This window comes from Marmota flaviventris, chromosome 3 (genome assembly GCF_047511675.1).
Source record: "Marmota flaviventris isolate mMarFla1 chromosome 3, mMarFla1.hap1, whole genome shotgun sequence".
In the NCBI taxonomy this organism is placed as follows: domain Eukaryota; kingdom Metazoa; phylum Chordata; class Mammalia; order Rodentia; family Sciuridae; genus Marmota; species Marmota flaviventris.
Window position 1 is genome coordinate 109,104,271 of NC_092500.1, and position 26,501 is coordinate 109,130,771.

Genomic DNA, 26,501 nt, shown 5'->3' on the forward strand with positions numbered 1-26,501 from the left:
CAAAAAGCAGAGCTGATACTCTGTGACAACTTTCTTTCCCATCTTACCAAAACAAAACAGAAACTAAATTAGTGAGCGGGTGCTTATATATGTAAATATATTCGCTAGAGCTCCACCTTTTCTGCCTGTTTTCTTAGCCTATCTTTATGGCTTTCCGACCGTAAGTCGTGAAATAGAAGGTTGCGTCAGTATCGGCGGAAGTTAGCCTTGTGCTTTGCGGCAACGAGGTTTGGTGGTGCCGGATACTGCCAGAGACAGACCGTGTGTGGGATACCCGGCAGGTATTCGCATTCTTATTGTGTTCGTGTCTTAGCTCACCAGGTTCTTTCTTAAAAAAAAAGAAAGAAAAAATGGAGGGGAAGTGGGGTGTCTTCAGAAAGAGTAGTTTCTCCACTTCCCAGTTACAAGTCTGAGACTTTTTACCAGCAAGGCGCATTTCCCTTGCACTTTATTAACCCGATCAAACTTGTCACCCTGCTCCCAGACGTCTCGCCCTTTTATTTGAATATAGTTAACTGTCCTTTGGCATAATTCCAGCTTCCGAGTCATCTCTCCCCTCTTTAGTGGGTCCTATCCAGCCTCTAGCTTCGTGCCCCAACGGAGACCAGATCTTTACTGCTGCAGCCGGAGGAATGGAGCTTGAGAGCGCGAAGGAAACACCGCGGGAAGGCTCTTCCTTGCCTGGCGAGTGGTCTCCCTCTGCCCTCGAACAGAATTTCTCCAAGATTTTGCACCGCCTTACCGGCCAGGAAGCACGACAAAGCAACTCAAGAGATGTCGCTCTTAAAGACCTCTGTGCTCTAATAGAAGCCACAGAATGTAACAGATTATTTGAGGAGAGTGGCGAACCGCACCGTGGAATACCTGAAATACTCGGGCAGGTGGCAAAAGCTCTGGGAAAGTACGCAGCCCCATACAAAGAAGAGGAAGGTGGAAGTGATGGTCACTCTGAAGTAGCTGAGAAAGCAGCAGAAGTTGGGTTACTCTTTCTTAAACTGTTGGGGAAAGTCGAGACTGCCAAGAATTCTCTTGACTGCCCTGCATGGGAGACAGGCCTACGTCACTTGGCAGGACCCATCTATATTTTTGCTATCACACACTGCTTGGAGAAACCATGGACCAGCCCAAAATCTCAGGAGGTTGCTGGAGAGGTGCTCTCCTTACTACTTCGAGTTACTGGATGCAGTTCTGAGGCAGGATTCTTATGCGGAGAAAATGAAGATGAGAAAGGGAAATTTATTGTGGTAATGGGGCTACTCAAACCCGATTTGAATAAGTGAGTACTCCTTCCCTTTGCCACATGAGCTTCAACCTAATGTAGTGGAAGGTTAGAGCTCAAAGAACCCAAGTTTATTCATCAGGAAAATAAAGATGTTGTAATAGTAGATCTCTTAAAACTGGCTTGTTAAAAATGCACTAGATAGTAGTAAATATGAGATTAAAACCAAGGTTTTCAGGCTTGATTTTACAATGTTCTTTCTGGCACTAGACATTTGCCTTGAAAAATTGGAAATCCTGTCCCACTGATCTGGAATTATGTTTCTTAACCTAGGTGAAGATAGGGATTTGGAGAGGATTTTAAGAACTTATGATTTGAGGGGTTGAGAGTGTAGAGCACATGCCTAACATGAGGCAGGACTTGGGTTTGATTCTCCAGCACCACAAAAACAAAAGTTTGAATTTCAATTTGGGGATCTTTAAACTCATCACTAGGTTTTAGATAGAGAAGTAGTATTTGGAATGAAAAAATAATGACTCTTTTTTTCACTTGATACTTTGGAAGTATTTGTAGCACTGAAGTGATGACAAAAAAATATCATAAACTGTCATTTTTACCAGGAACATGGAGGACAAGGGCTTCTTTTTTTAATATTTATTTTTTGGTTAGACACAATACCTTTATTTTGTTTATTTACTTATTTTTATGTGGTGTTGAGGATCGGACCCAGGGCCTCACGCATGCTAGGTGAGCGCTCTACCGCCAAGCCACAACCCCAGCCCAAGGGCTTCCTTTTATTGTTCTGAGTAGAACCAGTTTAGATAGCCTCTCTGAATCTGTTCCCTTGATGGCAGGTGTTTACCAGGGATTCAACTTAGCGGCACTCAACCATTGAGCCACATCCCCAGCCCAATTTTGTATTTTATTTAGGGTCTCACTGAGTTGCTTAGTACCTCACCGGTCTGAGGCTGTCTTTGAACTTGATATCCTCCTGCCTCAGCCTCCTGAGACGCTGGGATTATTTATATATTATTTAATATAAATAATAGATATTATTTATATTAAAAATAATGAAACCCAGCTGTTTCATTATTTTTAATATAAATATATATACTAACAGTTATTTTGAGGATTAGTTGAGTCATGTGCAAATTCACTTTATAATCTCTAAATTGGTGCTTATGTATTGATTCATTTGTTCCCTTATAATAATGCCGAGACATTTCCATTATTCCTCTTTCCCTTTTCAGAACATATTTACTGTAATAGTCACCAACAGCACTGTCACCTCAGATTCTTTACATAGCTGTGGTTATAAATAACTGTTTCTCATTGGATAAGTTTTAAACAGAGAGCCCTTGATGATTGTTATATTTAGTGTAGATTATGGAAATTATTATTACTTTTTTTGTGTGTGGTGCTGAGGATTGAACCCAGGGCCTTGTGCATGTGAGGCAAGTATTCTACCAACTGAGCTATATCCCCAGCCCAATTATGGAAATTATTTTAACTCAAATCATAAAATAAGTGTTATAAAACCAAGACGTATCCTATGTGGGGTGTATTTTTTCAAGAATAAAAAATACTCTGTTCAGTTTGAACTGGTTAATTATATTGCTAATTAACATCACATCACTTTATGTTGTTTCATGTATGCATTTAGGGAAACCTGGAAAAATAACCCTGCTGCCAAACATGTTTTCTCATGGATTCTGCAACAGGTCACTCGACCCTGGCTATACCAATACCTAGAAAGGATACTTCCCCCATCATTGCTCATCTCAGATGATTATCAAACTGAGAACAAAATCCTGGGTGTACGCTGCCTTCATCACATTGTGCTTAATGTGGTAAGCAATTTCTGCTGTCACCTGTGTTGATGGGACAGACTGAGTTAGTTATTCATGACCATTCTTAAGTCATCATATATAGCTATTATTTTCACTTATGTTCATTCACTAGCTTAGGTCATTAAGTCATTAAATTCACTTATTTATTTTTCTTCTTAAATTTCTCCTCTGCCAACCTGATGTGTTTCATGGTTTAATTTAAAAAGGACAACCAAAAAATCAGGAGTATAGCTCAGTGGTAGAGTGTGTTCATAGCATGCATGAGGTCCTGAGTTTTAAAAAAAAGCAAAAAGGATAGTTATAGTAGAAACAGGAAGGATGGATCATTATCATACTGAATAACTAGACCTTGAGTGATTAACAGTTGACTTTGAACAAGGGAAAAAAACTGAACCTGAAAGGGATTGTACCCAAATGTGCAAGCTAGTATTGAAGGAAACTTAAAAATTTTGTATTGTAGAGCTTTTAAAATATATGCAGAAATAGACTGATATAATTAGCCTCCATGTACCCATAATCTAATTTGGAGAATTACCAACATTTTGCCAGTCTTGGAAAACTTTTAATTGGATAACTTGTCTGATTGCAGCCAGCTGCTGATTTGCTCCAGTTTAACAGAGCCCAGGTCATATACCATGCCATTTTCAACCACCTGTACATGCCAGAACACAACCTCATTCAGGTAAGGTTTATTCAACTGTTTGAGTTCTCCAAAATTGAGTAGAAGATTGCGCTATGTAAGTACTGAGTAGTTGAGAGACCTGTTCCTCTCTTATAAAGTAACGATGATAAATAAAAGCTGTTGCCTAAAAAATAGCTCAACATTAGACAGGCATCCACACCTGAGTCTTCAAAGAAAAACCAGTGGTTTGCCTTCACGTTGGTCAGTTATGTATCACTTATCGGCAGCTAAATGTCTGAAAAAGTTCTTTTTTATTAATTTTAATGTTCTTCCTTCTTTCTTGCCTTATATCAACATATGCACTTGAAACTCATTATATGTAAATATTTAGTGTCATTTATTTTTTCATCCAGTAGTCACTGATACCCATTATGTGCCAGTAACTATTGTAAGATTCAGAGATAAATGAATTAGGTAGGCTTTAAGAAATCCTTTGGAGGGATAGTAAGGTAATTGATTATGTATTCACATATCTGAACACATGTGCAATATGAGTGATAACTATATTAGGTTTGTGTAAAATGCAGCAGATGTCTAGCAATAGGCAACTAACCAGGTTGGGGTGGTGTTAGGGATGGTTTTAGAAGGCTTTGGGAAGCAAGTGATATTTGCTTATGGGGATGAATAGAAGTTTCATAGGAGGGAGAATATTCTGAAGACAGAAGAAACAAATCTATAAAATTACATGTTTGTGTGTGTGTCGGGGGGGATAGAACCCAGATCCTTGTACATGTTGGGCAGCACTCTTCCAGAATTATACCTCTAATCTTTGATCTTTTTAAATGTCTTGTCTACCTCCTCCTCCAGCATCTTTTTTTTCTCTTTATTTTTTTTTACTTTTATTTTTAAATTAGTATTTGGAGTTATTGAGACTCCACATACTATACTAAACAGGTAAAAGTATATTTATGGCTTTTAAGATGGTGAAGAAGAGACTTTTGAAAATGCAAAACACTAAGAATAACCAAGCATCCCAGGAGAACTAAAAGGGGAGGGTCTGGATACTGTAACTTCAGATAGGGTGATCAAATGTGATACTAATTTGGACTATCTTAGATTCTGTGTGGAAGTGGGTTTATTGATAGTACATGTAAATATGAAGTTATCACTAAGTCCCTTTTACTTAGTGACAATAGACTTAAATTCCTAAAGTCTGGATAAACATCCCAGCTCTGCCAGTATTCCCATTTCACAAACTAGTAAGGAACAATCCTTAGGAAAAATGGAGATGAAGGATGTGAAGACGGTGTTAAATAATTTGCATCCAATATATTAATTACTTTGGTATCTTAGAATTGCTATGACATGGAACCCAAAGACAGTAGATTAATGAAGTTCTTAGAAAAATCAAGAGTGTTGTGAATGCAAACGGATGAACTATAGTTTCTTTCCATTTATTCCTTTTAGGCTGTGCTCCTGTGTCTCCTGGATTTATTCCCCATCCTGGAGAAAACCACGCACTGGAAGGGAGATGGAGCTCGCACCACCACGCACTGTGATGAGGTACTGCGGCTGATCCTAACCCATATGGAACCTGAGCATCGCATTCTCTTACGTAGGACTTATGCAAGAAACCTACCAGCTTTTGTGAAGAGGCAAGTATCTGGGTTGCTGGTCTAGCCATACATCCCAAATTCAACTCTTTGGCATCACATTTTCTCTTCTATTTTTAGGTTGGGGATCCTAACTGTCCGGCACTTGAAGAGGCTGGAGCGGGTCATCATTAGTTATCTGGAGGTTTATGACGGACCAGAAGAGGAGGCTAGATTGAAGATATTAGAAACCCTAAAACTTCTCATGCAGTATACTTGGCCCAGGTATAACTTCTAAGCAGACAGCTGTGCTAAAAAGGGGCAAAACTCGGCCAATTTTCTCTTTTTAACTTCTGTAATTCAGTGCAAAGTATTAGGGACATGCATAACAAAAATCTGAAGTCTGATCATTGGTTCTGTTTTGATGTTAATGGTCTTTTAGAATGTGAACAGTCTTTTCTTTCTGACTGCAGAATTTCTTGCAGACTTGTGGTCTTACTGAAAGCTATCTTGAAACTTATATGTGATGTAGCAAGGGACCCAACACTTACACCTGAGCCTGTTAAGAACACCTTGCTACAGGAGGCCACAGACTGCCTGATTCTCTTAGATCACTGTTCTCAAGGACAAGTAAAGGTAAGAGTGTACAATTTGGTTTTAGTTGGCCCTCATTATTTACATGTAATTCCTGTGATAATTTACTATTTATGTGCCTCACCAAGCCCAGAGGGTTTTATATTCCCATCTCTAAGCCCTCTAGTCTTCAACAGTTTGTTCAGTACTTTTTCTTTTTTTCTAATGATGGGAATTAATCCCAAAGTACTACACTTTCCCCCAGGCAGCCTTTGAAGCACATGCTAATAAGCATTACTCTTATTAATGAGCTATATCCCCAGACCCTCATTTTAAAGCTATTCAGAACTGCTTAGAGCAAAAGGCAAGAGGATCAGAGGTCTGAATTACGGACAAGAGAGTACGGGCAAAAGCATTATGATCAAGAGTTTGTAAAATTTAAGTTCTGTTCTAGTCTTTTGAATTAAAAGAAGTAATGAGTTTAATATTGAATAACTTAGCTATCAGAAATGTTCCTGTTTTGGGGTAGGTAACCATTTTAGGTGGATGTTTTCCCACAGTTTTATTTATCCATATGGGAATTCTTTTTGGTCGTATATTCCACAAAAGTTAACTACTCAGTCACAGTTTATACTAGCTATCTGTGCATTTATATGTATTTAACAGACTGTCTCATTTTTTACTCCATTTAGAAATCTTCAATTGAAAGCCTAAAGGTAGCATGAAAAGAAATTCATCTCAGAAATATTTGAGAGTGTGAAAAAAAAATAAAACAACAAACCAAACTATTTCATTTTAGCTCTTAACCTTGGGCAGTTTCAAGTTTTGAGTTCTAAATCCAGATTAAGTTGCCGTGGTTAGAATTAAACTGCTGCCTCTTGAACCAACAGGACACTGGAATAAACAAGTTAATGTTTTGTTTCAGTTTGGTTTTTTGGTACTGGGTATTGAACCCAGGGGTGCTTGATCACTGAGCCACATCCCCAGCCTTTCTTTGTATTTAGAGATGGGGTCTCACTCAGTTGCTTAGGGTCTTGCTAAGTTGCTGAGGCTGGCTTTAAACTCATGATCCTCCTGAGCTGCTGGGATTATAGGCATACACCACTGTGCCTGGCTTGTTAATGGTTTTTGAAGTAATCTATTCTGATTGGTGAACTGTCCTCTAGAGTTATCCATTCTTTTCTTCTTTGAGTATTTTCTAGAGAAGAAGAATGAAAGTAAAGGGGAAAAAGTAACAATTCAAAAAAGTCCATGTTTGTTTGGTTTCATGTTTCAGGGTCTCTTGGCCAAAATTCTCCTAAGCTGTGAAGACAGAACGGTGGTGAGCTGTATCAGAAAAGTGCAACAGGTTCCTGAAGGCAATCCCTACCATGGAACTTAACAGTGCTCATTAAAAGGAAAGAATTTTCTTTCCATTCCAGATTGTATGAATGGAGTTGTGGGAAAAGGTATTATTACACTAAACATTGAAAAATAGGAACTTTTTTCTTTCTTTTACCCCATAGGAATAGGGAAAGGAGAAAAAGAAGACATTGAAGACCTGACATTCTATATAAAGTTTGGGAGAAAGAAAAAAGGACACTAAGGAATTTAGTGCTAAAATTTATAAATATTTACACCCACAATTTCATTCCACCTTCAGGGACTCATCTGTTAAGCTTCTTGGGCTCAAGCTGTGATTGCCAACACATATGGTATAAAAATACTCTTCACAACTTACAGCTTTCTTCCACTTACTCCAGATTTCTTGCCCCACTGAAGTGGCATAAATATTAAGAACATAAGTATTGTGTGAAATAGTACATAAAAGAGCAAAAACTGGAGGTGTATGTATGTTTAAGATTAAAAAAAAGTTCAAAATGTTCAGTCCTGGTTAAAAATGGAGGAAAATCATGTGGTTTTGGTCTTGGCCATGGGCTCTGTCTCTTGTTCATACTCTATCTCTACATAGGCTCGTTTCCTCCTGAAAGGTCCTTTCAAAGGTGTTTTGCCTTTGTGCTTTGCATTAATAGTCTTGTCTTCTTCCTCTTCATTGGAGGATTTATCTTCCTGGTCTTCATCACCACTGACTTCCAGCTTATCCATATCCTAATATGGAGAGAAAAGATCAAAGGAAAAATGCTAGTTTAGAACAAATAGAGTGTTTATTTGCTTTTGTTTATGTTCAGAAACTATTCTTTTGCCACAGGCCAAAAGACAATCTTTTACCCCCAGAGCTCACCTCAAAATCACTTAGATCACTCTCATCCACTTCCTCATCTTCCACAAATTCTCTTTTGCCCGCATCCTAAAATAAAACATATAGTAAAAACTCTTTGCTAAATAAGAACATGATTCTTTGGTATAAGCCAATCAAAATTTAGTTATTCCCATGTTTAGTGCTCCTAAATTTTAGAGACATCAGATAATTCCCACACCTGATTTAAATTTTTAGATTTATATATTTTATATATTATTGTATTATTTAATATATATTATATATATTAAATTTATATATTTAAAATAGATTTATATATATTTAAATTATTAGAGGCAAAATATCTTCATTAAGTAAAACTAAAATTGTTAATTTATAAAGAGTTTGTTGGCTGAGGTGGAGGACAAAGCAAATCTTGTGACAGAGAAAAGGTAACTAAATCATTTTTGGTTAAGGGGCTGAAGATAATATTCTCTCTCTTAATTACAAAAAATAGGGACCAAGGGTATAGCTAGTTGTAGAGTGCTTGCCTAGCATGTATAAGGCCCTGAATTTGTTCCCCACCACCACAAAAATAAATAAATAAAAGATGTAAGAATTACATAAAAATGTATCTGTTTCTAAATGTTAGTGCTTGTCAAAACAAAAACAAGCCATTGCAGTGGTACATGTATGTAATCCCAGAAACTTGGAAAGCCAAGGCAGAAGGATTTTGAGTTCAAGGTCAGCTTCAGCAGCTTAGCTAGGTACTGCCTCAAAAAATAAAAGCTAGGGAATGTAGCTTGGTGGTAAAGCAGCCCTGGGTTCAATTCCAGTACCAACAACAAAAACAAACAAGACTTACTTCTTCTTCTTCATCTTCTTCGTCATCTTTTTCCTCAGCATCTGAAGAGTCACTTTCTGTCTCCTGTTGTTCCAGAGCCTTGTCGAACGCATGAATGGGGAAGTTGTAGATGTCGCCATACTGAAGAACAAACAAATTGCCTTTAACTACATTTGGGTATTTCACTTGAAATTCTACTGTCCTACAAACATATCTCTTCCTCAGGGATTAAATGAGAATACTTAATTTGATGAGTAGTTTTTCTGATGCCTTCTTTTTGACATTCCCCCCACCCCCAGTACTGGGCATTGAACCCAGGGGCACTCCACCACTGAGCTACATCCCCAGCCCTTTTATTTATTTTGACATAGGGTCTTGCTGAGTTGCCCAACTGGGTTTGAATTTGTAGTACTACTGCATAAGCTCCCAAGTAGCTGGGCTTATAGGTGTGTGCCACACCTGTCCTGTTTTTGACTTTTAAGAAATCAGTAGTTAACACCAAATGGGTAGCTTCTATGGAGCATGCATGGAACCAGGACATTTAAACTTTAGAAATTTATAAAACCCAAGCATTAAAAACAAATGTAATTTTGCTGACAAAGGTAAATAGTAAAGCAAAAGCATATTTTAAGTTGTCTACACAAATAACAGTTTTTTTTTAAAAGAAATTTATAAAAATCTTTAGACTAGATTAATAGGTAAATGGAGCATCCCAAGGTTTTTACACAGAGATCTAGAACTGTTGTGTTTGGGAATGAAACCAGGTCTATGTGAATTTAAATAAAAATCAGAGCAGAGAGCTTTCCAGTATTTTTGAAATAAAATACATTTCCCTATATTTTCTAGCATGATACTATTGCTTAAAAAATAAAACTTGTGCTGGGCATGGTGGTGCATGCCTGTAACCCCAGCAGCTCAGGAGGCTGAGGCAGGAGGATTGTGAGTTCAAAGCCAGCTTCAGCAAAAGCAAGGTCCTAACTAAGCTACTCAGTGAGACACTGTCTCTAACTAAAATACAAAAAAATAGGGCTGGGGATATGGCTCAGTGGTTGAGTGCTCCTGGGTTCAATCCCCAGTACCAAAATTAAATAAATAAATAAATAAACTTGTACCCCAAAGTTACAAGCTTTCTCACCGTATCTTGTTTCAGTCTCTCCAGTAATTCCTTCTCAATGGCATTGTCCAGCTGAGCAGCTATTAATGCCTTTTCCTATAAAAGAGAGAAAACCCATTTACTTCATTAGTACTCATTTTTTCAGCCTGCAGAAACAGAAATTTCCCATTTCATCCTATTATTGAGGCTTTTGCCTCTAGCCAAATAGATTTCTTCATTCCCTCTCAAGCTTTCTTGGGAACTTTTCAATTTAAAAATTCCCATGGTTTTAAAAGTAGCATTATAAATTTAATTCTAACAAAGCTTTTGACAGATCAAACTATGTCTACATAAGAATCATAAAATTATCATCCCTAAAGTCAAACTTTATAAAGGCTGAGAAAAGGAAATAGAGACCTTCACCTAATTCTACTTTCTAAAACCATCTTAGATTCCATGTGACAGAACCAAAAAAAACTCTTCCTCTAATGGCTGTCAGTAGTAGTAATCCAGCAGAAAAACTTAAGTACAGTTCATAAAAAAACAATTTAAAGGCAACACTTCAATAATGAGTTTCAGGATGAAATTATTATTATTATTATTATTATATTATTATTATTATAGGCAAGCACCACCATGCCCAGCACATTCAAAAAACTTTAATTGATGGACCCATCAAAAAGTTTGAAGACCAATGATGTGATATATTTGAGATACAGAACTTTATATGTTATTCATGGGAACAAAAGCATCAAAAGATTAATAAAGCTATTTCTTAAAAGGATAGGACATTAGGCAAATGTCTGTTGGTAAAAGGGAGGTAAGCAAAGCAAATACCAAGAAGGACTGAAAATTTGAACTGGTCAGGAATAGTAGATTCCTAGGTCTTGAAGCATAAGGTAATTTTAGGAGGTGGACAGGTATACTGTTCTGAACAAAGGTTGGAGATTTCTGACTAGAGCACATGTTCCAGGATACAATAATGTTACTATTCATCACTTTAGTAACAAAATTGCCCAATTTACCTCACAGAAGTAAATAATCTATGATCAAAGCAGAGTTTCCAATTCTTTACCAGCAATTTTAAACTGCAGAAAATTCAATTTATCAATCAAATACATCCAGACCAGACATCTGGCTATTTAAAGATAATGCTCAAATTCTGCTGAAGATAACATCATATATAAGAAAAGCAACATCAGAATTCTGAATTCTTAAAACATCTGACTTCAAGAGTTTAAGGAGTTATGAATCTGTATTAAGACATTGTTTTTGTCTATTTAATCTCTTAAGACATTGTTTCCACTATACACATCCCTAAAGCATCCATATTTTAACCTAAAAATACATAATCCTAAAATACAAAAAACTCAGCTGTCATAGGCAACTAATATTGCTATTGATTAGTGCGCCATTATCCAGGGCTGAACAGTTTACATGAAAAACAGTAACTGAATCTTTCTCATGTACCTTGCTTACTACCGCTACCACAATGAAAATACAAAAGCTATGAGTGTGAAAAGTAAGTTACGTTACCTCTCTTCTTTTCTCCCTACGCTCTACCTTCTTACTCAAAGGAACCAGTTTTCTCCTAGGAGAAATAAAACACTTTATCAGAAAATCCAGGTTCATGTGCTTTGTGTTGCTTTTAAAAGATAAAAGGATTGGAATTGGTTTTATAAGGCTCAGCTCAATACAGCAAAATATACTACTTAAAAATTTCCAGAAATTCAATGCTATAATAAACCAGCTATTTTAAAATATATTTTAACATAGGTGTTTTTGTTTGCTTTAGACATCCTGAGGTTTCTGAGGGCATTTGCTATACTAAGATTAATGTTTCAGTGAACTAATAAATAGGAATTTCCTGTAGAAGATTAATATCATCTTTAACATTCTCTGCACATGACAATGAAAAAACATCAGGGTCTAACACTTTTAGAAAGTAAAAGTCTTACATTCCTGTTTATCATGTTTTAGACAATTTTCAAATCCCTAATGTTAAGATTTCCTCAGGGAATTATAAAAGAAAAAATTTTGAAATATATTTTCAGGCAAGGAGTGGGGAGATAATAAAAGTTATACTCTTGTTTTAAAAATCCTGCAAATCAAAAGACACACCTTTAAAATTTCTTCTTAGTGTATCATACAAGATTATACAAAGCTGAATTTAATAGAAAGCATTATTAGCAGTTTAACAATCTCAGATTAATAACATGCTCTATGTAAAGAAGGTTTCAAAATAAACAAACATACAAATACTTACTGTCGCTTCAGTGTAAGTTTTCTAATTCGAATCAGGTACTGGGTTATCTTGGTAAATCTCTGCTTACATTTGTGTCGAATGAAGCGGGGCCAGTAAATTAGGTTTTCATCTATTTGTTCCAGTGCTTTCTCATAGTTTTTATGAAGCCGAACCTACCAAACAGAAAAAGGAAGCTTGAGGAGCAAGGGCAAATGATTAAGATTTCACCATCAACACCACCATTAAAAATCTTAGTGGGAATGGCTTCAGAAGTTTAATCTAGAGATGGTCAAGGAAGAGAGAAAAGTCATGTGGCATTTTTGCTCTTGATTTAATAGTCACTACAGTTTCTTTGTGAGTCTTACCCGTTCCCAGAGACGCCTAGGAAAAGCTGCTCGTTCTATAACTTTCATATACAAGTAGCACTGTCCTGAAGGATAAAAAAAAATCTTTAATATTACTTCAGAGAGATTGAGGAACATCCTTTTAAAAGGATGTTTAGTAGTTCTTATAGAAGTTAAGAAGGAATTACCTTTCTCTTCTTTGATAGTAGCATATTGACTATTTGCCAGGGGACAGGATGATCGATTGCATAGCCCAGTTAGGCTGTATTCATTTCTGCAAAAGCCCTGAGTCTTGGTTCTAGAATAGGAGGAAATAAACATAGATTATAAAATAGTTACCAACAGGGCAACTAAAAGAATTTTAGTCCAGGTTGCAAATACAGTCTTACCTTATTTTGAAGGAACAAAATTGCCGGTTTCCTAGTGTATCCCAGATAACCTGCAAGACAGAAGTAAAAATACTCTTCAGGTGGCCCAACAGATGCTATATTAATTAAAAAAGACAATGCTACACATCAAGGTATGCTTTACTAAGGAAAGAAGTCTTTAAGGAATGGAAGAAATGGTTTTTAAGAAAGCCTAACTTGTTTTCTTTACACAAATTCTTTACAGATTCCTGTAGAAAAAAAAAAATGAATACAAATTAGCAATAATCATAATGTGACTACCCAGAGATAAAATTTCATTAGTATTCTGTTTTTCCAGAATTTGTGTGGCACCAACTACAGTGTACCTGTGTGTACATTTTAAGCAAAAATGAGATCATATTATATGTACTTCGTAACTTTGCTTTTTTACATATATGTTCACTTTCCATTATAAAAGGCTGCACAATACTATTTCGGGATATATATACCACAACTTTATCTCACTGAGGGCAAGGAAAATTATCTATTGCTATCCTTCACTGGCTGATGTTCCTGTTATTCACTCAGCATTTCTTATATATTTAAGGCTCCAAGTCCTGACACTCTGTAAGGAATGAAAAGAAGGCACAGTTCTCTAAGAGTTTTATCTATCTAGTTAGGGGGAAAATATGTAACAAAGCATCACAAAGTAGCAATCAATCTAAGAGCCACACAGAAGTGTATGATAGTGTAAGAACCTTTGAGAGAGCTGCCTTAAGGAATTGAGAAAAAGCTTTAAAGTAGTTGAAGAAAGGTCAAAGAATAGAACACATTTTGAGAATTTTATAGGAAATGAAACTGGACAAGCAGGAAAGTCAGGCTTGTGACTTCAATATCATCTCTAAAACAATGACTCCAAAATTGCCATCTCCCAATTAAGGCTTCTTTCCTGAGGACTACTTTTGTCTTTGCATCCAGCTGCCCACTTGACACTTCAATTTCAATGTCTAAAAGACATCATAACTATTAACATATTCAAATAAAGATCTGAGTTCCACACCCCTCTAAAGAATATGGCACTGCTTCTCTAGTCTTCCCCATTTTAATAAATAAAATCACGAATAAACGATTTGTTTAAATCAAAATCCCCTAATTTGTCCCATTTGTTCGCTGAATTCATCATCATGTCTTGTTACTTACCTAAAGAACAAACCTAAAGTTCATCCATTTCTTTTCATCTCCACACTTACTACCCTAGTCTCCTTGCTTTCATTCCCTCTCCTCAGAAGTCCTTCACACAACACAGCAAGGGGAGAATCTTTCACAAGGGTATAGCTGATATCATCACCCACTAAAAGCCCTAAGAACACTTCCTATAAGACTGCATCATCTTGCCTCAACAAGTATACCTACTTCTCATCCTCTTGATTCCTGTAACAAGTTATAGGAGTGTCCTTTATATTTTTTCTCTCCCATCTTCAGATCTTTGTACCTTTATGTTTTCTGGAACGCTTTACTGTACCTCTACTGTTTTCTCCAATGCTCAGTGGTTGTCTCATTTTCATATTATAGGTCTCAAGAGAAACCTTCCATGACCAGCCCCATCTTAAGTAGTGTCTCCTAATTACACTCTACTTCATTTATTACTCATCTTTCTTTCACAGTACTATTGTTTTATTTGTTCACCTGTTTACTTTCTCCCTCACCAGAGTGCTCCAAAACAGCAGGGGTTTCTGTTAACAAACCCGAGTAATTACCACCATGCCCGGCACATTGTTGGAAAAATACTGAACGTATGTTTACCAACAGCTAAATGAATCAACCTAGGATGCTTCTGAAATCCTGACATAAGCAGACAGAGCAGATGTAAAAAAAAAAAAAAATAACACAGGAAAAGCAGACTGAAAAGTAACTTGCACCGGGATGAGCAGGATCCCTAAATTTGGAGTCTAAACTTCGCCATAACCCCTTTTCTCCCGCCCTCCCAAGTCCCAGGAACAATACAGCTGATAGCATGGCACAAAGTCTTTAACGCTAGGCACTAGGAAATGGTTAAGTTGACCCCGTGGTCTGAGGGGTAGTGTCCTGGCCTCTTAACGGAACGTTCGCAGCGAGCTGGAGATCTCGCGTAGACACGCGTGTAAAAACACTTTCGATAATCAGGGTTCTAGAAACCTCTCGTCAGGAACCGCACGAGGCAAACAAATCAGCTGAGTATGCGGTTTCTGATCCCTAAGAATGTGCAAAAAGCACTGCATAAATCCCGGGAGCAACAGGAGAAAACTCACATCATCTGACTGCATGGTCTCGGCTGTTCAAGCAAGTAGCGCATGCTTCCAGGAAGAACCCGGCTCCTCCGGGCAGTCACTTCCGGAAAGCCTAGCCTCACGTCTCGCGAGAAACTGGACTTCTCGAAGCCACACGGCGCCCCCTGGCGATCTAACTGTCGTGCCTCCTGTGTGCCTTCAAGCGCAAGGACATCAGCGCGCACGCGCACTGACTTGTGTTTACTGTGGGGTCCCGCGCCGCTGGGAAGTAGTGTAGGCAGCGTGGTCGAGAATCGCCGGGTAATCTCCTGTTGCTCCAGCATCAGACTGAAGTTCCCTCTCTGCTTAGTTCGGCCCAGTGTAGAGTTCTGGAGAGCCGCGCCCGCCCCGGCGCCGTGAGGGGCAGGATTGTTCTTTTTGCGCTCCTTTGTAGGCTGGGAGCTCAAAATCCAAATTAGCCTCTGTCCTTTTTAACCTAAGCCCCTGTGTTTCTCACTCTCGGAAATTCATATGTCAGATCATATTTCAGAAACAAATGTGGAGGGTTAACAGTCCATTTTAATTTTTCATTTTGCTAGAGGAATTACTGTTTCTACAAAAGAAAGGTTGTTTCTACTAAAGGTCATTGCTAAAAGAATAAGAAGGGCACAATCTCAGAATAAGGATGGGCCCTTAGTTTGAAGGCATTAAATAAGTAATTGTAATAAGTATTGTACTTTGGCTACGTGCTGGTGAAAGCCATGATTCAGAACCATTGATTTACCCCTAATTTTAGAGGCAAATTTAAGTTATAAAAACTATGGCCATTTACTAATTATCTTTAGGCAAGTCACTTAACTTTTATCAAACTCTTGCCCCATTTGAAAAATGGGGATGTGTAAGAACTAGAGGTATGTTAAATACATAGTTTAAATTGCTTTATAAAGTAATTGTGATTGTTTTCACTACACTATTGTCCTGTACAAGGCTGGTTTGGAGACCTAGAGGAAAGTCCTGTTATACGCACACACACCTTTTTATGCTAGTAAAAAATTTAAAACAGCTTGGAAGAACCCACCACCTGTACACACCACACTTTGCAAGTTGCATTAAGGAGAGGAAGTGGTGCACTTTTCAGTTTGACTTAATACAACTCCCCCCCGCACACATTAATAGGTGGCCTGTGAATACTCTAGACTTGTTACCACGTCTTAGAGATGGCTCTTTTCCCCTAAAAAGGAAAAATTTCAAATCAAAATGCAAAAAGGAGAACCATCCTTCAAATGAGAAATGTTTTAAAAAATAATTACAAATAATATATGAATATAGGTTATAGCTACAAAGCGAGCTGTCAAAATTTTTTTTCATCCTCACTCTTTCTAAACAAAACCCTTTAAGTAATTCATCAAGTAATTTTGGAGAACTTTCTATATGCTAGATATAGTTCTAGGAGCTGGGGAGATAGCAACTAAGGGGGAAAAAAAAAAAAAGCTCTGTGCCCTAAAGAAGCTTACTTAGTAATGGGCATTCAGAGACTTGTCAAATAAACTATATTGTATAATGTAATGTCAGGTAGTTAATAAAGGATATATAAGATATAGTAAAAAAATACAATAGATAAAATTAAAAGAATATTTAAGAAATCCACAGGAAGACAGGAGAAAGGAAACAAATCTGTACACAAATGTTTAGAGCAGCTTTATTCATAAAATAGAGAAACTAGAAAAAAATAAAATGAATTAAAAATGTAACAAAGATCTATATATAAGAGCTAAAACTCTTAATAGAAAACTTAGGTAGAAGTGAAGCATGTTGGTGCAACCCTATAATCCCAGTGGCATGGAAGGCTGAAGCAGGAGTATCACAAGTTCAAAGACAGCCTCAGCAATTTACCAAGGCCCTAAGCAAGTTAGTGAGACCTTGTCTCAAAATAAAAAAATAAAAAGGGTTGAGGATGTATCTCTGTGGTTAAGTGCCCTTGGATTCAACCTCTAGTAGCAAAAAAAAAGAAGAAAGAAAGAAAACTTAAATCTTCATGATCTTGGATTAGGCAATGATTTCTTAGATATGACATGTAAAGCACAAACAACAACATCAAAAAAGACTAGATATTATCATAATGAAAATATTATGTATTTCATAGAAATACATTAAGAAATTAAATTAAGGGAAGAGATAATATATAGAACATTTTTACAAATCCTACATCTGATAAGAAACTAGTATTTAGAATAGATAGTTAAATTTTAAACATTCAAAAAGACAACCTAGTGAAAAATCAGGCAAAGAATCTGAACAAACATTTCTTCAGAAACAAAATACATGAGTGACCAGTAAGCACATGAAAAGATTCTTAACACCATTAGTCATCAGGGAAGTCCAAATCAAAACCATAGTACACTACTTCACATCTACTAGGATGGCTAGAGCAAGTTAGATAATAAAAGGGCTGGTGAGAATGTAGAGGAATTGGAACATTCATATAGTTTGCTGGCAGAAGTGTAAATAGGCACATCAGCCACTTTGGAACACAGTTTGAGTGTTAAAACGTAGTTACCATGCAACCTAGGAGTTCCATTCCTAGATACATACCTAAAAGCAATAAAAACATATCTGTGTAAACACTTATTCATGACTCTTCATGGTAGCAGTATTCAGAATAGTCAAAGAGTGAAAACATCCCAACATCCATCAACTGATGAATGGAAACCCAAAATATGTTATAGTCATACAATGAAATATTATTCAGCATAAACAAAGTGAAGTACAGGTACATGCAAAGACATGGGTGATCTTTGGAAGCATTATGCTACATGAAAGAAGAAAGTTGTAAAAGACTACATATTGTACAAAATGTCCAGAATAGGCAAATCTATAGATACAAAAGAGTAGTGGTTGCCTAGGAAAAGCATGATAGTGAGGGTTCATTGAGGGAGAATTGGAGTGACTGCTATGCATACAGGCTTTCTTTTTGGAATAAAGGAAAAATTTTTAAAGTGATTGTGGTGATGTTTGCACAGTTTTGTGCACATAATAAAAGCCATTGCATTGTATGCTTAATTGGGTGAATTGTAAGGTCTATTAATTACATCTTAATAAAACCATTATATAAGGAAAATGGAAGTAATTTAGATGTCCTTCAGTGAGAGAATGGTTAACAAATATTCATACCATAAAATACTACTTAGTAATAAAAATAAACAAGCTATTGATACAATAATATAGTTTAATCTTTAGATGATTGTGCTGGAGGCTAATCTTAAATAGTTACATATTGTATAATCTTATTTATATAACATTCTTGAAAGATAAAATAATAGAAATGGAGACTAGATTGGTGGTTAACAGGGCTTAAAGAAGATGTGAGGTGTGCCCTTCAACAGGTGAATGGATAAAGAAAATGTGGTATGTATACACAATGGAATATTACTCTCAGCCATAAAAAAGAACAAAATTATGGCATTTGCCAGTAAATGGAGGGAACTGGAGAATATCATGCTAAGTGAAATAAGCCAATCCCAAAAAACCAAAGGCCAAATATTTTCTCTGATATATGGATGCTAATTCACAATGAGGGGAGTGGTTAGGGAAGAATAGAAATACTTTGAATTAGACAAAGGGGAATGAAGGGAAGGGAGGGGAAATGGGAATAGGAAAGATAGTAGAATAAATCGAACACTACTATTCCATGTGCATATACGATTACATGACCAATGTAATTCAACATCATGTAGAACCAGAAGAATGAGAAGTTATACTATATATGTATAATATGTCAAAATACATTCTGCTATCATGTATAACTAATTTAAAAAATTAAAAAGAAAGGGGTGAGTGTCAGAGTCCAGCTCCAACAGGGGGTCTCAGGAGATGAACGGATGGTGAGGAGTCGGCAAAAGGGGGTAAAGAAACAACACAGACACCAAAGTGAAGGTGCTGAATCCCAATCTTTACTTGTGAAGTTGATCATATATACTTTTCATTTTGGCAGGCTCACAGTACTTTGTGGTTACAAAACAGGAATCATTATTCAAATAAACAAAATATTACCTAGCTACAATTAGATAAGAAGAATGTCTCTTGGCTTAGGCATAAGCAAGCATTTTTACTTTCAGTTCGCGTTTTGCTTTGAGCTGTTTCTGCTTAGTTAACTTTTAATAATAGTTAGAAATGTCCCAAACTACTGGCCTATACCTTGACTATTCTTTCTTGACTTACTGACTGGAACCGGTGCCATGGTTATGGCAAGTGGTTAACTTGTTATTAATTTTAATCAAACAAGAGTAAGAGCACAAACCATTGTGCACAGGAACAAGAACGAGTTGCCCAGTACTAAGCACTAATCTGTCTTCTTAACATTAATTCTTCTTCTCTAGATTTTAATTTAATTTCTCAAAAACTTCCTTGACAGGAATACAGGGAGTTTTTCATTAAACATTAACAATTTACGCTCCACAGCTGAATCATTGCATTTAGAGCAAACAGATCCATTCTTTAGAAGTAGTTGCATTAATTGGGAAAGTCATGTTTTTTCCTTCATACTTAATGGTCATATGAGAAATCGCAACTATACTTATTAAAGGAATACAAAAACAAACCAGCCCATTCCCAGAAACATACTGCGCTCCTCCAGAGGATGGACGCCTTGCGCCATCCACCTCAGTAGGGCCTTGCCATTGCCTGAGTCAGGGGAGGGGCGCAGCAGGTGGGGGAAAAGGGTGTGGCTGTAAATGAGCAACAGGATATTGGAAATATTCTGATCTTGACTGTATGAATATCAGTATCCTTGTGATGATATTGTACTACAGTTTTCTGTTTTCTTTTGTGGTGCTGGGGATTGCACCCAGGGTTACTCTACCATTGTGCTTCATCTCCAGCCCTGTAAATTGGAAGACCCACTCTACTTTTTTTTTTTAAATATTTATTTTTCAGTTGTAGTCAGACACAATACCTTTCTTTTTATTTATTATATGTGGTGCTGAGGATTGAACCCAGGGCCTCGCACTTGCTAGGCCAGCACTCTAACTGCTGAGTCACAACCCCAGCCCTGTTTTTATTTTTTGACTTTTTAATTATTTATTGGTTCTTTTTAGTTATACATGACAATAGTTCATTTTAATATAATTATACAAACATGGAATATATCTTATTCTAGTTTGGATGCCATTCTATGGATGTACATGGTGGGATTTACTATAATATATTCTATAAGTATATAGGAAAATTATTTCAGATACATCCCACTTTCCTTTTCTTATGGTCCTCCTTTCCCTTCATTCTCCTTTGTCTAATCTACTAAAAATCTATTCTTCCCCTCTCCCCCCTTATATTGTGGGTTAGCTTCCACATATCAGCAAAAACATTCAACTTTTGTTTTGGGGGACTGGCATCTTTAACTTGGCATGATGATCTCCAGGTCCATTCATATATTTGCAAATGTCTTAAAGTCATTCTTCTTTATGGCTGAGTAATACTCCTTTGTGTATATATACCAAATTTCTTTATTCATTCATCTGTTGAATGGCCCTTAAGTTGGTTCCATAGCTTAGCTGTTATGAAGTAAGTCACTTTAAACATTGATATGGCTGTGTCACTGTAGTATGCTGATTTTAAGTCCTTTGGATATAAACTGAGGAATGAGATAGTTGGATCAAATTGTGGTTCCATTCCTAGTTTTCTGAGGAATCTCCATACTGCTTTCCAGAACAGTTTGCAGTCCCATTAGCAATGTATTAGCATACCCTTTTTCCCACATCCTTGCCAACATTGTTACTTATTTTATCCATAGTTGCCATTCTGACTGGAGTGAGATGGAATCTCAGTGTAGTCTTAATTTGCATTTCTCTAATTACTAGAGATGTTGAACACACACACACACACACACACACATATATATATATATATATATATATATATATATATATATACCACTTGTATTTCTTCTTCTGAGAAGTGTCTGTTCAGTTCCTTAGCCCATTTATTGACTGGGTTATTTGTTTTTTTCTGCTGCTTTTTGAGTTTTTTATATATCCTGGAAATTAATGCTCTATGTGAGGTGCAGATGGCAAAGATTTTCTCCCATTCTGTAGGCTCTCCCTTTATGTTCTTGATTGTTTCCTTTTCAGTGAAGAAGCTTTTCAGTTTGATGCCACATCATTTATTGATTCTTGATTTTATTTCGTGCACTTTAGGAGTCTTGTTAAGGAAGTCAGTCCCTGAGCCAACTGGTGGAATGTTGGGCCTACATTTTCTTCTAGTATGTGCAAGATTTCTGATGTCAGACCCACTTTAGAAAGTAACTTAGTAATATCCCTTAAAATATGTTTTAAAATCCAGTAATTCTGCTTCTAGACATATACACAAAAGAATTTTTCATATAGGTATATAAGAAAAAAATGCAGAGAATTCTTTAGAGTAACATTGTCTGTACAAAAAAATATAAACAACTTAAATGTTTATTGATGGAAAAATGGATGTCGATTGTGTTATGGCTGTGCCTAGGAAAATTGCATAGCAGTAAAAATGAATTAAAAAATGGATAAATTCTAAAATTATCATGGTCATTGAGAAAAATAAATTACAAATGGAAACTTTATTAATTTATTATTGATGTGTAGCAAGTTGCCCCATGGATTTCATGGCTTAGAACAAAACACATTTTTTATCTTAGCGTTTCCATGGGTCAGGGTTCTGGCCTATCTCTCGTAGACCCTCTGTGTTAATGTGTTGGCAGGGTTGTGTTTTCATCTGTGGGCTTGACTGGGGAAATGTCTGATTCTAAGATCATTCAGAATTGGTAAAATTATTTCCTTGTGGTTGTATGACAGAGGACCCCAGATTTCTGTGGGCTATGTCCTGAGGCTGACCTCATGTCCTGAATGCTACCTGTAGCTCCTTATCACATGAGATTTCTCAACATGTCAGCATATTTCAGCTGTTCCCAACATGTTGCTATGAGAAACCTTTAAGAAGTGGGGCCTAACAGGAGGTCTTGAGGTCATTGAGGGTGTGCTCTAGAAGGGAACTGGGGCCCACCATGATCAGCCACTGGAGGCCCAAAACAAGGGGTCAACTTATCATGGACTGAAATCTCTGAAACCATAAGCCAAAATAAACCTTTTCTTTATCAACTGATTATTTCAGGTATTTGTTATAGTAAGACAAAGCTGACTAACACAGCAGGTTGTTGGGAGATGAAACATGAAAAGATTGCTCATCTATAAGCCAATGAATTCCATTGTACACAAACAGAAGAACAAACTGTTTAGGTAGAGGTAGGATAGATGAGTTTTAGGTTTTTAGTAGAACCACAGAGTTTACCAAGGGGAAGAGACACAGGATTAAGGAATTGTGAACCTCTGATATAGTGAGTGAGTAGTTGGCAGAAATGCAAGTAATTATCAGAGGTACAGCATCTGTTAAAGTGCTTGTTTAGATTGCCAAAATAATAATTGGGCATCCAGAACTGCAAAAGAGGAAAGGAAAAACCTGTGGGATTATATGATCTTGAGTCCAACACAACAATCAAAAGTCACGTGGGGGTTGGGGGTGGTGGGAAAATTCTTAGTTTCTGAGGATAAATAAAAAACATTCTGGGATAAAGGGCCCTGTAGAGAAAGAGTACATAGAGGCTTTTAGTTTTGTTTTGTCCATTTTTTTTTCTCAGGGCTCATTTTTCTTTCTTTTTTTTTTCTTTTTTCTCTTTATTATTATTTTTTTTGGGGGGGGACTGGTGATTGAACCCAGGGGCTCTTAATCACTAAGCCACATCCCCAACCTTTTTTATTTTGAAACAATGTCTCACAAAGTTGCTTAAAGCCTTGCTGAGTTGCTGAGGCTGGTTTTGAACTTGTGATCCTCCTGCCTCAGCCTTTGGAGTTGCTGGGATTACAGGCATGCACCATCTTGCCCAGTCTCATCTGTCATATTATTACTTGTTATGATAATTGTTGGGCATATATTCTAAATAAGACTTCTTACAAATGTATAAATCTTTGAAATAAAAAGGATGATACTTCTTATTTTTTTGCAGTTTAAAAATTTTTATTAGTTGTTGATGAACCTTTATTTTTATTTATTTATATGCAATGCTGAGAATTGAACCCAGTGCCTCATACATGCTAGGCAAGTGCTCTACCACTGAACTATAATCCCAGCCCCTGTTTTGGCAGGTTTTGCCCTTGCAGATTAAATCTGTTCTTTCAGATTAGTCTACTGGATTCGAACGACAGGATTAGAGGGAAATTTACTTTGAAATTGAGGTATTCCAGTACTTGAAGGTGCAACAGAAATGCCAAAAAGAGCTTTGTATTTAAATGAACTGACCCTGAGTATTTCCCACATCTAGTTCTATGTTTAGAATACAGAAACCTTAGATGAGAGGCCTTGAATTCTCTGAAAGTACTTCCAGAGATATTTAGCCTGGCTGTCAACCTTCTGCTTACTGTGGAGGAGTAGTTTTGAAATAGCAGAGCTGAGGGGCCTCTTCAGTTGACACTTTGATCTCCTATTCTGAATCTGATGCTTTGAGAATATCATAGTCTTTCAGAGATGTTCTTCAAGTGCTTATCAGTTTAAGAGCAGACTGGAAGGAAGGTATAAAAGATATAGACTTTGTTTTTTGTTGTTTGTTTGTTTGGTCTTTCATTACTGGGGAGTGTACCCAGGGCTAGGCAGCATTCTCAGTACACAAAGGGACAGATTTTTAAATTCCAAGTAATCACATAATTTTTCCAGTAAATTAATTTTTTTTCTCACAGATTATAAGTATTTCTGTATTATCTATTTACATTTTATTTAATGTTTGTTTTAGTTAGCTTTTTTACAACTATGACCAAAAGACCTGACAAGAACAATTAGAGGAAGAAAAGTTTATTTTGGGGCTCACAGTTTCCGAGGTCTCAATCTATAAACAGCATATTTCATTGCTCTGGGCTGGAGGTGAAGCAGAACATCATGGCGGAAGAGTGTGGTGGAGGAAAGCAGCTCAGGGCATGGTGTCAGGAAACAGTTTCCTTCACCACAGACAAAATATATACTCCAAAGGCACACTCTCGCCCTCAGAGACCCACTTCCTCCAGCCATACCCTGCCTGCCTATAGTTACCACCCAGGTAATCAAGTCAAGCGGATTAATGTACTGATTTAAGTTAAGACTCTTGGGACTCACTCATTTCGCTTCTAAACTTTCGTGCATTGTCTTTCACATAATTTTTTGGGTGAAATCTCATATCTAAAACATAACAAAGTTTGAGTCAGCTAAAATAGCCTGCACATTTTAAATTTAAGTTTTGAAAACATATTCCCTCCCTTCCTTCCTTCCTTCCTCCTTCCTTCCTTCCTTCTTTCTTTTTTTCTTCCTTTCTTTCTTTCTACTGGGAAATGAGGCCAGGGGAGTTTAACCTCTGAACTACATCCCCAGCATTCATATTCTCTCTCTCTCTCTCTCTCTTCTTTTTGAGACAGGATCTCACTAAGTTGCTGAGGCCTGCCTTTAACTTGGTATCCTCCTGTCTCATATGTCAAATTGCTGGGATTAGACCCCACTCCACCCCTTTCAAAATTCATTACATTCAATAAATACTATACTGAATACCTATTATGTGCCTGGCACAGTTCTACATGCTGGGGACACAGAATTTGAATAAGACAACATTCTTGCCCTCAGGAAACTTATATTGTGATGGGCAGATAAATAAAATAGTAAATACTATAATGTCAGGCTCAATGAGTACAATAATGAAAAAAAAAAAAACAAAAAACAGGAACAAGGAATAGAGAGTGATAGGGGAGGGTATTTCAAATGGAGAATCAAAGAAGCCCTTTCTTGCAAGGTGGCATTTAATGGAGCCCCAAAAGAAGTGAAGAATGGCAAAGTGAATCGAAGACCTAGGAATTAGACCAGAAAGTTTGCAACTGCTAGAAGATAACACAGGCCCAACTCTTCAAAACATAGGCAAAAGTGTTGTCTTCCTTAACAAGATTCCTAAAGTTCAGGAAGTAAAACCAAGAATCAATAGGGATGATATCAAATTTAAAAGCTTCTACATAGGAAAGAAAACAAAAGCATGAAGAGAAATCCTACAGAATGGGAGAAAATCTTTGCCAGCTACTCTCCCACCAGAGGATGAGTATCCAGAATACATAAAAAGATAAAAAAACATGCCACCAAAAAAATCAAATAACCCCATTAATAAATGGGAAAATGAACGGACCAGCCATTTTTAAAAAGAAGAAATAAAAATGGCCAGCAAATATATGAAAAAAATGTTTAATATCCTTCACATTCATGAAAATGCAAATCAAATATGCTGAGATTTTATCTCTCTCCAGTTAGAATGGCAGTCACCGAGAATACAAATAATAATAAATACTGGTGAAGATGTGGGGGGGAAATTATATTTATATATTGTTGGTGGGAATATACATTAGTACAACCCTGTGGAAATCAGCATGGAGATTCCTCAAAAGCCTATGATTGGGGTTGGGTATTTAGCTCAGTGGTAGAGAGCTTGCCTAACATATATGAAGCTCTGGGTTGGATTCCCAGGGGGTGAGGAGTGGGGTGGGGTGGGGGGACATGATGACCATATGACTCAGCTATCAACTCCTTGACATTTATCCAAAAGAACTAAAATTAGCATGCTAGAACTCCCCGTGCATAGCCGCAATTCACAATAGCCAAGTTATGGAACCAATCCAGGGTTCCATTAACAGATGAATGCATAAAGAAAATGTAGCATATATATACAACTGAGTTCTACTCAGTTGTAAACAAGAATGAAATTGTATCCTTTGCTGATAAATGGATGGAACTGGAGAACATCATGCTGAGTGAAATAAGCCTGACTCAGAAAATCAAGGGTGAAAAGTTTTCTCTCATATGTGGAAGATAGAAAAAAAGGATCTCAGGAAATTAGAAAGGAAACCAGTAGAGCAGAGGAGAAGATAGAGGGGGAGGAAGGAAGGAAGGAAGGGAAAGGGGAGGTACTAGGGAATGAAATTGACTAAATTGTCATGTATGTATGAATATATCACAGTGAATCCCACACTTATTTTATAATTATAATGCACCAATTATAAAAAGAGACCAGTAGAGTTGAGGAAGGGGGTGAGGAGAAAGGAGGAAAGGAAAGATAAGGGAGGTACTGGGGAGTAAAACTGAAGAGGTTATGTGCAATGTAACGTATACCACAGTGAATTCCCCTATTATGTATAATTATAGAGTGCCAATAAAAACACAAAAAGAAGTGAAGCATAAGCCATAAAAATATCTGGGGAAAGACCATGCCAAGCATATGACAGCAAAGCCCTGAATTTGAGCATGCTTTATGTCTTTGAAGAAACAACAA

The 26,501-nt window shown here is 36.9% G+C and overlaps 2 protein-coding genes across 4 annotated transcripts; one reads left to right on the forward strand and one right to left on the reverse strand.

Moving 5' to 3' along the window:
- The first annotated feature begins 205 nt into the window (after positions 1–205).
- Positions 206–9,127, forward strand: Tti2 (TELO2 interacting protein 2). Of its 3 annotated transcripts, none has more exons than XM_027939307.2 (8): positions 206–281; positions 565–1,276; positions 2,883–3,069; positions 3,659–3,751; positions 5,159–5,346; positions 5,425–5,568; positions 5,757–5,919; positions 7,133–9,127. In XM_027939307.2, the coding sequence occupies exons 2-8, from the start codon at positions 633–635 to the stop codon at positions 7,235–7,237; spliced, it is 1,524 nt and encodes a 507-aa protein (XP_027795108.2). In that variant the 5' UTR covers positions 206–281; positions 565–632; the 3' UTR covers positions 7,238–9,127. The 3 variants fall into 3 exon arrangements, with proteins under 3 accessions (XP_027795108.2, XP_027795110.2, XP_027795109.2); XM_027939308.2 differs by having other exon boundaries at positions 248–281; positions 538–1,276; XM_027939309.2 differs by having other exon boundaries at positions 230–1,276; positions 5,769–5,919.
- On the reverse strand, positions 7,446–15,275 carry Mak16 (MAK16 homolog). The gene is made up of 10 exons (XM_071610221.1): positions 15,194–15,275; positions 12,948–12,997; positions 12,747–12,856; positions 12,580–12,644; positions 12,236–12,387; positions 11,506–11,560; positions 10,012–10,086; positions 8,898–9,017; positions 8,078–8,143; positions 7,446–7,944 (listed from the first exon to the last, which is right to left on the reverse strand). Exons 1-10 carry the CDS (start codon positions 15,206–15,208, stop codon positions 7,747–7,749), a joined length of 906 nt encoding a protein of 301 aa, XP_071466322.1. The 5' UTR covers positions 15,209–15,275; the 3' UTR covers positions 7,446–7,746.
- Positions 15,276–26,501: the final 11,226 nt, after the last annotated feature.